We start from the raw sequence: 10,000 nt of genomic DNA on the forward strand, positions 1-10,000 counted from the left end.
TGACGAAGTCAAAAACTTCCGACGGTGAGTATTACCAAATGGTCGAAAAACAGTGATTGATTACTGCACTGTAATAAACTCACGGACCGACTGTCGCCAGCTCGCTAGCTTAAGTGCTAACATGAAAACAAGAGAACATCAACGTCTTTCCCCATTAGGAAATGGTAAACTCCAATCTTTTTTTATTTTGTTTATTTACTAAATGGTTTCTTTGGGGACAAAACAGTTAACACAAACACACTACAATGAAATTGTAATGTTTTTCCCCCCACCCCAAAAAAAAGTATTAAAAAAATTAGAATAATAAAATGAATACAAATAAAAAAAATAAAAAAATTAAAATTTGTCAAATAAGTACAAGCAAATATTAATATAAAGCCACAGACAACTGCAATTCCAAATGACCTCAACATGGTGCAGCAATACACAAAAGTAAACAAAAGGCTTGTCAATCAACCACAATTTAACCACGTCTTAATCCGGGCCAAGCTGGAGATCAGTCTCCTTTACATATTTTAAGAAACCACCCCATACTTTCCGAAACTTCACAGAACAACCCTTCAATGTCAGCCCAATCCTTTCTAGTTTGAAAAAAGTAAAGAACATCTTTAATCTAGCAAGTGTGGCAAGGAGGCATCAAACTCCAACCTCATCTTCCAGAAACACATTGCTGTCTGACAGCAATCCTTCTCCACTCAGAGGAATAGGAGACAGAGGTGTTTTTACGGTGCGTTCAAGGACCGTTGAACAGAGTAGGACGTCACAATGCCCAGTAGAAATAAAAAATATTAGTAATGGATTTTATTAGTAATGCACTTATTTATTTAATTAATCTTAACGTACATACCAATATTTAAAACAAAATCTTAGCCTTTCAAACAGATAAATTACTAAGACTAAATGACTAAAACATTATCAGTGAAGCATAAGAAACACACGTTGCAAAATAGTCGGTTTTTTAACAGTCTATTTACTTTAGTTTTTTTCACTGTACAAACATACATATACACATACTGTACATATACATTCACTGTACAAACATACATATACACATACTGTACATATACATTCACTGTACAAAAATACATACACATACATACATACAGGTATATTTATGTTACAGGAAGTGAACAAAAGTATTAGCAATAGCTGTGAGGATTAAATAATCTCTGCTTCTTCCTACTCCTTTTTGGACACGTCAAACATTGTGTGACACTGTAAATATTAGGGGTGCTTAAAAAAAATTAAAAAAATAAAAAAAACGGTTTACATCCAAATTTCGATTCTTATTACCCCGATTCTACATCAATTAATAATTTTTTTTTAAATAGAAAAAAAACAAACATGTTTTTTGGACACATTTTAGGCCATGTCCTTACTTACTCCGGCAGCTAAGAGCTTTTGTAACCTGTAACTTTTGATTTGATTTTATTGTAAAAAAAAATGTTTACCAGATAATTTATTACGGGAATCAGTTTAAGTCGAGTATTGTCTTGAAATGAATCAAATTGTAAAGTGCCCAAAGAGTCCCACCTCGAGTAAATACTGTGCTGTATATTGTGTGATCTTGTTGACATTTTCAAAATAAAACTATTGATAGTATTGATATCCATAGTTAATTTGTGCCATGTTTATGCTTGAAAACGCCAAAATATAGGCCAAAAATACATAGAATGTGCTGGAAAAAAAACACTAAAAATATGCCATAACATTAAGCTGCAAACTTTGATGCGTGATATGGCGAGGGACAGTGGTAATTACACATTTTGAGTTACAAGCATCCCGATTAGCTGGCGTAGCAAATACCACAACGAACCCTGTCTCACTTGCTAGCATTAGCTTACAGCAACAAAAAAAAACATAACATAACATAACTTTGTTTTCCAAACACGGCTGGGAAGGAAGTGAGTGTGAAGGTCAGTGCTGAGAAGAATAAGCGGATAAAACTAAAGAATTAAAGAAAGAAATCACCAAAAACATGAGCGAGTGTAGTTCGAGCGTAACACTACTCGTCTGCACCATACCGAAACAGAATAAGTCCCACGTTTGCCAATAACTTTAAAATGGTGTTTTATCAGTGGACATTTATCCATGAAAGTATAAGAAAGCTGTTGATGGTGTGTTTTACGGTGAAACAGCTGTTGGACAGACCTTAGAAGTCTACTTTTCAAGGTACAATATTATTACATTACTTCATAAAACTGTTGCACGTTCTACTGTAAGTTGAAAAAAAAGCGTCTTACATTACCAATTAATTAAAATGTATTTCAATTTGCTTCAGTGGACATTGTTGATTTGAGATACATGCGTTTTGAGTTAAGAGCGAGTAGTTTGCATTGTTTTCTGCATGTTTAACCATTTTTACTCTCTATCACAGGGGTGTCAAACGTACGGCCCGCAGGTTTTATCCGGCCCGCGGGATGAGTTTGCCAAGTATAAAAATGAGCCGACATTTTTGAATGAAAAAACTGCTGTTCTAAATGTGTCCACTAGATGTCGCAATAGCAATTCTTTGTATCTTTGTAGATTATGCTACATATGAAAAAAATAAAATAAACCACATGATGTTAATGCACCAGTCGAGGAAAATGATCAAACTACATGAATAACATCCTGTAATTTGATTTTGATATAATTTTTTTATCTTGATAGATTGAAAATTAACACCAATGAGTTGACTGATGAACATTATCACATCATTTATTCAGTTAGAATAAATAACGACAAATAAAGATAGAGTACTATTAACCGCAACATGTTACTGTAAAAAAAACAACAACATTATGATTAGTACATTTTCAGAATGTGCTTGTTCTATTTTTAAACCAAGAAAACAATCTGAAGTTTTCTTTATTTTTAAGTTATCGTGCCGCGATTTTACCAGTCCAGCCCACTTGGGAGTAGATTTTTCTCCATGTGGCCTCTGATCTAAAATGAGTTTGACACCCCTGCTCTATTAAATATTTTTGTGGTAATATTTTTGAATGAATCGGATTTGCTTTTTTCCTCAAAGGAAAAAAATATTTTGGTTTTCGTAGTATTCGGACCTTCCGGAAAGGAAGGTATAGCTCGGTTGGTAGAGTGGCTGTGCCAGCAACTTGAGGGTTCCAGGTTCAATTCCCGCTTCTGCCATCCTAGTCACTACCGTTGTGACACTTTACCCACCTGCTCCCAGTGCCACACACACTGGTTTAAAAATGTAACTTACAAACCCCGTTTCCATATGAGTTGGGAAATTGTGTTAGATGTAAATATAAACGGAATACAATGATTTGCAAATCCTTTTCAACCCATATTCAATTGAATGCACTACAAAGACAAGATATTTGATGTTCAAACTCATACATTTTTTTTTTTTTTTTGCAAATAATAATTAACTTAGAATTTCATGGCTGCAACACGTGCCAAAGTAGTTGGGAAAGGGCATGTTCACCACTGTGTTACATCACCTTTTCTTTTAACAACACTCAATAAACGATTGGGATCTGAGGAAACTAATTGTTGAAGCTTTGAAAGTGGAATTCTTTCCCATTCTTCTTTTATGTAGAGCTTCAGTCGTTCAACAGTCCGGGGTCTCCGCTGTCGTATTTTACGCTTCATAATGCGCCACACATTTTCGATGGGAGACAGGTCTGGACTGCAGGCGGTCCAGGAAAGTACCCGCATTCTTTTTTTACGAAGCCACGCTGTTCTAACACGTGCTGAATGTGGCTTGGCATTGTCTTGCTGAAATAAGCAGGGGCGTCCATGAAAAAGGCGGCGCTTAGATGGCAGCATATGTTGTTCCAAAACCTGTATGTACCTTTCAGCATTAATGGTGCCTTCACAGATGTGTAAGTTACCCATGCCTTGGGCACTAATACACCCCCATACCATCACAGATGCTGGCTTTTGAACTTTGCGTCAATAACAGTCTGGATGGTTCGCTTCCCCTTTGGTCCGGATGACACAATGTCGAATATTTTCAAAAACAATTTGAAATGTGAACTCGTCAGACCACAGAACACTTTTCCACTTTGCATGAGTCCATCTTAGATGATCTCGGGCCCAGAGAAGGCAACTGCGTTTCTGGATGTTGTTGATAAATGGCTTTCGCTTTGCATAGTAGAGCTTTAACTTGCACTTACAAATGTAGCGAAGAACTGTATTTAGTGACAGTGGTTTTCTGAAGTGTTCCTGAGCCCATGTGGTGATATGCTTTAGAGATTAATGTTGGTTTTTGATACAGTGCCGTCTGAGGGATCGAAGGTCACGGTCATTCAATGTTGGTTTCCGGCCATGCCGCTTACGTGGAGTGATTTCTCCAGATTCTCTGAACCTTTTGATGATATTATGGACCGTAGATGTTGAAATCCCTAAATTTCTTGTTATTGTTTGAGAAACGTTGTTCTTAAACTGTTTGACTATTTGCTCACGCAGTTGTGGACAAAGGGGAAACAGCGGGAGGAAGCGTGCAGGTAAAAAGATGTCTAATGCTTAAGACAGAAATTTAAAAAAGTGAGTGCCCCTAAGAAAAGGCATTGAAGCTTAGGGAAGGCTATGCAGAACGAAACTAAAACTGAACTGGCTACAAAAGTAAACGAAAACAGAATGCTGGACGACAGCAAAGACTTACTGTGGAGCAAAGACGGCGTCCACAATGTGCATTCGAACATGACATGACAATCAACAATGTCCCCATAAAAAAGGACAAAAACAATTGAAATATTCTTGATTGCTAAAACAAAGTAGATGCGGGATATATCGCTCAAAGGAAGACATGAAACTGTTACAGGAAAATACCAAAAAAAGAGAAAAAGCCACCAAAATAGGAGCGCAAGACAAAAACTAAAACACTACACACAGGAAAACAGCAAAAAAGTCCAAATAAGTCAGGGCGTGATGTGACAGGTCATGACAGTACACCTACTTTGAGACAAGAGCTATATTGATGCTTGGTTGGTTATGGTTTAAAGTCATATCCAACAACTGCGACAACGACTTTTTACTGTCAACTGAGATTCGTTTTTAATGATTTCTGCTGGTGGTCATACTTGCTAACCCTCCCGAATTTTCCGGGAGACTCCCGAATTTCAGTGCCTCTCCCGAAAATCTCCCAGGACAACCATTCTCCCGATTTCCAGCCGGACTTAAGGCACGCCCCCTCCAGGTCCGTGCGGACCTGAGTGAGGACAGCCTGTCGTCACGTCCGCTTTTCCTTCATACAAACAGCGTGCCGGGCCAGTCACGTTATAACATCTACGGATTTTGGAGAGTGCACAACTGCACACACAACAAGAAGGAGACGAAGCAGAAGAACGAAGAAGAGGCAGTCATGGCGACGACGAGTGACAGAGAATAGAACAAGGATGGACAATTCAACCCTAAACTCACTCCTTTCCTGCAAATTAAATTTCACAGATGCTGCCCATGCCTATGCTCCTTCAAAGGCTGTGCTACTGACTGCAAAACATTGCACTTTCAAATACAACAATGAGTAGAAGAGTGTTATGTGTGTGTATATGTGTAAATAAATGAACACTGAATTTCAAGTATTCTTTTATATATATATATATATATATATATATATATATATATATATATATATATATATATATATATATATATATAAATAGAATTCACTGAAAGTCAAGTATTTATTTTATTTATATATACCTCAACCCCCCCCCCCCCAAAAAATCTCCCGAATTCGGAGGTCTCAAGGTTGGCAAGTATGCTGGTGGTGGATTTGTTCAACGCATATATATATTGGGTTTCACAATGTAAAGCGCTTTGAGTCACTAGAGAAAAGCGCTATATAAAAATATAATTCATTCAAATATTATTCAGGTACCACTGTACTTGTAACCGTAGTAGGTCTGAATGGTAAATACCAACATGATAACTTGATATGAGCACAATAGTTTTATTTTTTTAAGATATCCACCAGTAAAAAGATAACAAATCATGCAAAAAGTGAGGAACTTACTTGCAGCTCGTTGTTGTTGGCCATCATGTGCTGGCTGCCAGGTGACTTCTATTACTGCTGCACTTCAGAGGTCAGATCATGATGAAGTCCTCTTTCTTGTAGTCCCCAGCAAGTAAACAAAAACAATAACAATTGAGGGAAAAAAACAGTAAAATGTTGGATGTGCTGCAGTCAAAAGTCCAATTGACGAGTCGGGGGAAGTGTGAGCGTCAAGCCTGACAGGAGATGGAGGGAAGGACCGTAGGACGCCTGCTGGACTCCAAGCCGCATCACAGTGCACCTTGTCCCGCCGTGGTGTGAGCAGCGCAGCGTGGCTGTCGGCTCATCCTCCGGAGGGAGTGCCGTGTCTCAAGGACCCGCCGGGAGGAGTCACCGCCGCACTCTGCTCCACCACACGCGGACACCTGAGGCCATGTTGCCGGCTTCAGAGCATTCCCAGCCGGGTTGGTGAACGCTGACAGGCGCTGAGTGAGTCAGTGGTGCTGCCGGGGGAAGGCGGAAGTCGCTCTTAGACGGAATCAGATAAACACTTCCGTTTCGCCCTTTCAAAGTAATGTGCATAAAATAAAGTGAGGTTGGGCGATACTGCGATGTGTTTTGTTTTTACTAGATAAATTGAAGATCCTTAGATTATTTTGTGATCTTATATTTAATTTGTTGATCTATAAATATTCAGTTCAGTTCAGTTTATTTCCAACATGCATAAGATACAATGTGATGCATCACACAATTCCAGTTATTTCATTCCAGCACTACCGAAAAAGAGTAGGAAGAAGCAGAGTTTATTTAATCCTAGTTCCGTTGCAATCAGTTGAGGTCTTGGATTTAAATTGTTTCACAATTTTGATTATTTCCTCTTTTGTCACTCCTTCTAGGAACATAGAGTTGGGGTTTCTATCTACGGCATGGGTGTCAAACTCTGGCCCGCGGGCCAAATTTGGCCTGCCGTGTAATTTCATTTTGCCCTTGAGGTAATATCAAATTAACATTAGAGCTGGCACGCCGGGATTATACAGCGGCGGGGCCGCTGTAACACCCCATTCACCGCTAATACTCATACTTGCCAACCCTCCCGATTTTCAGTGCCCCTCTCGAAAGTCTCCCGGGGCAACCATTCTCCCGAATTTCTCCCAATTTCCACAACAATATTGGGGGCGTGCCTTAAAGGCACTGCCTTTAGCGTCCGCTACAACCTCCGCCCGCTTTTCCTCCATACAAACAGCGTGCCGGCCCCTGTCACATTATATATGCGGCTTCTACACACACATAAGTGAATGCAAGGCATACTTCGTCAACAGCCATACAGGTCACACTGAGGGTGGCCGTATAAACAACTTTAACACTGTTACAAATATGCGCCACACTGTGAACCCACACCAAACAAGAATGACAAACACATTTCGGGAGAACATCCGCACCGTAACACAACAGAACAAATACCCAGAATCCCTTGCAGCACTGACTCTTCCGGGACGCTACAATATACACCCCCCGCTACCATCAAACCCCGCCAACCTGAGCCCCGACATTAATGAACTAGCATCCCAGAAAAGATGGCAGGTACTTGGGCACATCAGATTAGATCAGTGTGTTGCAAACTGAGCAGTAAAAAGGCCAGAATGGTTGATTTATTCATTGTTGTTTTATTTTCAAATTTATTAGCCTGTGGAAAAAGTTAATGTTGATTTTTACCTCAGAAGACTGCAAATAGAAAAGAGGCGTTAAATTTTTTATTTAAATTTTATTTAATATACCATTGATGTTTTTTCGTTTGATTTTTGAAAGTTGATTTTGCACTATTAAGTTATATAAGCGTTGCTTGTTCCATATTCAGTGTTAAAGCAAATCAGTGTAGCAAACTGAGCAATAATTAACGTTTTATTCATGCACTTTCTCTTGCTACTTCAAGGCTTGAATGTTTGATACATTCATTATTGTTATTTTATTTTCAAATGTATTATTAGCCTGTGGAAAAAGTTTATTTGGATAATTACCTCAGAAGGCTGCAAATAGAAAAGAGGCATTACTTTTTATTAAAAATTGTATTTGATATGCCATTGATATTTTTGAATTATTATTATTATTATTTGAAACTCGATTTTGCATGTCACTATAAAGTTGAATAAGCCTTGCTTGTTCAATATTCAATGCAAAACATGTTTGGGTCCCTATTAAAAGGTTAATTTGTTCAACCTTGGCCCGTGGCTTTGTTCAGTTCTAAATTTTGGCCCACTCTGTATTTGAGTTTGACACCACTGATCAACGGTGTCATTCAAGTCCTCAACTGACTCAGGATCTGGAATCTTTTCCTCCAGATTTGGTCCATTGTCCACAAAGTACTTTTTGAAACTTTCAACTACTTCGTTCATATTGTCATTTTTTACATTTCCATCAAAGAAGCAATTAGGATAGTCCTTTTTGGCACCATTTTTAATAATGCTATTTAGGATGCCCCATGTTGCCCCATAAAATGTCCTTAAAAACCAGTACAACAATTTAAGACAAAAATGTTTGACATTTTTCACAAATTAATGGAATGACTTGTAGGGGTGATGGAAAAAAAAAATCAGAATTCTCATTTATTCCATTTTAAAGTCAGTTATTTTTTGTGACTGTTGCAGCCTAAAGTGCCAGAATTTGCGGCAGAATTTTCAGTAAGTTGCGACAAAGGTTACAATGTTTTGAGGCTTTTATTTTTTCAATAACATTGAATCGACTTAAAATTAAAGTTAAAGTACCACTGATAGTCACACACACACACTAGGTATGGTGAAATTACCCTCTGCATTTGACCCATCCCCTTGATCCACCCCCTGGGAGGTGAGGGGAGCAGTGAGCAGCAGCGGTGGCCGCGCTCGGGAATCATTTTGGTGATTTAACCCCCAAATCCAACCCTTGATGCTGAGTGCCAAGTAGGGAATTAATGGGTCACATTTTCATAGTCTTTGGTATGACTCGGCCAGGGTTTGAACTCACAACCTACCGATCTCAGGGAGGACACTCTACTTGTGATTTTATGAATTAATTAGGGTCCTACCGGGCACAAAAAAACCCAACGGTGCCATGTTTCGGTACCTGGGTTGCGTGGATGATGTCACGGCCAGTAATCGCACTTGGCAATCACTCCAGCAGCACTGAGAGCGGACTCGGCCAAACTACCTCGAGGTAATGTTGCAATTTTCAATGCCAACAAAGAAATTTACACAAAAATCACTCCAACGCAAGTTAAGTAAGGCTCCAATTTTTCCCAAAAATACACAAGCTTGACGCTAATATACATTGGCTTTGCTAGCGCCATGCTACTGATTAGCATTAGCGATTTTAACTTTTTAAATTCAACACCCTCAAATGTGTTAATGAAAACTACAATCAAGATGCACATTACATTTAAAACAGCTGATACTTGATAAGTACAATACTTACAGTACAAACACATTGTAGGGCGCAACAGACATCAACGACTGAAACAACCAACACACCACAAACTAAACATGACTGCCATCTAACGTCTTGGTCTTGCAACTGAGATAGATATAACAACTGGACAGCTTATTTTTAAATGTTGCAATTAAAAATGAGATTTAACATAACAAAAACTATTAATATTTATTAACACATACAAAAGTAACAAAAAATTGGTACCGTTGAGTACCCATTGAGTATCGGTTCACATGTGAACGGTACCCATCCCTAAGTAAAAGCACATACTCAGAGGTCCTTATCAAATTACTGTACTGTTGTCATTTATCTACAGCAGTTGTTTTTGTTGATAAATGAGGGACGAGGAGAGATTATCATCACACTTCAACATCTCTAACATGTAAAAGCGACCTCTTGGTCAGGTCAGCATTGCAAACGAAAATATATTCTTAGTTGTCTTACCCTGAATGCATAAATCTAAAATAAATGTATTGTATAAATACACGGAAAGTTAATGTTTTTATACTACATTACCCAGAAGGCTTAGCGCCGTAGACAGGAACAGGAAGTAGGACGGCAGTTGTACCAATTGAAAACAACATACGTTTTTTT

General features: G+C 38.5%; 1 protein-coding gene across 1 annotated transcript in view; it reads right to left on the reverse strand.

The window, feature by feature from the left end:
* Positions 1-6,442, reverse strand: part of LOC133615207 (serine/threonine-protein kinase N1-like) — a 135,898-nt gene extending 129,456 nt beyond the window's left edge. The window contains exon 1 of the mRNA XM_061973606.2: positions 5,969-6,442. Within this exon, the coding sequence (XP_061829590.2) occupies positions 5,969-5,995 (27 nt within the window). The 5' untranslated portion in view covers positions 5,996-6,442. The remainder of the gene's footprint in view (positions 1-5,968) is intronic.
* Positions 6,443-10,000: the final 3,558 nt, after the last annotated feature.

Source organism: Nerophis lumbriciformis, linkage group LG22 (genome assembly GCF_033978685.3).
Source record: "Nerophis lumbriciformis linkage group LG22, RoL_Nlum_v2.1, whole genome shotgun sequence".
Classification (NCBI taxonomy): domain Eukaryota; kingdom Metazoa; phylum Chordata; class Actinopteri; order Syngnathiformes; family Syngnathidae; genus Nerophis; species Nerophis lumbriciformis.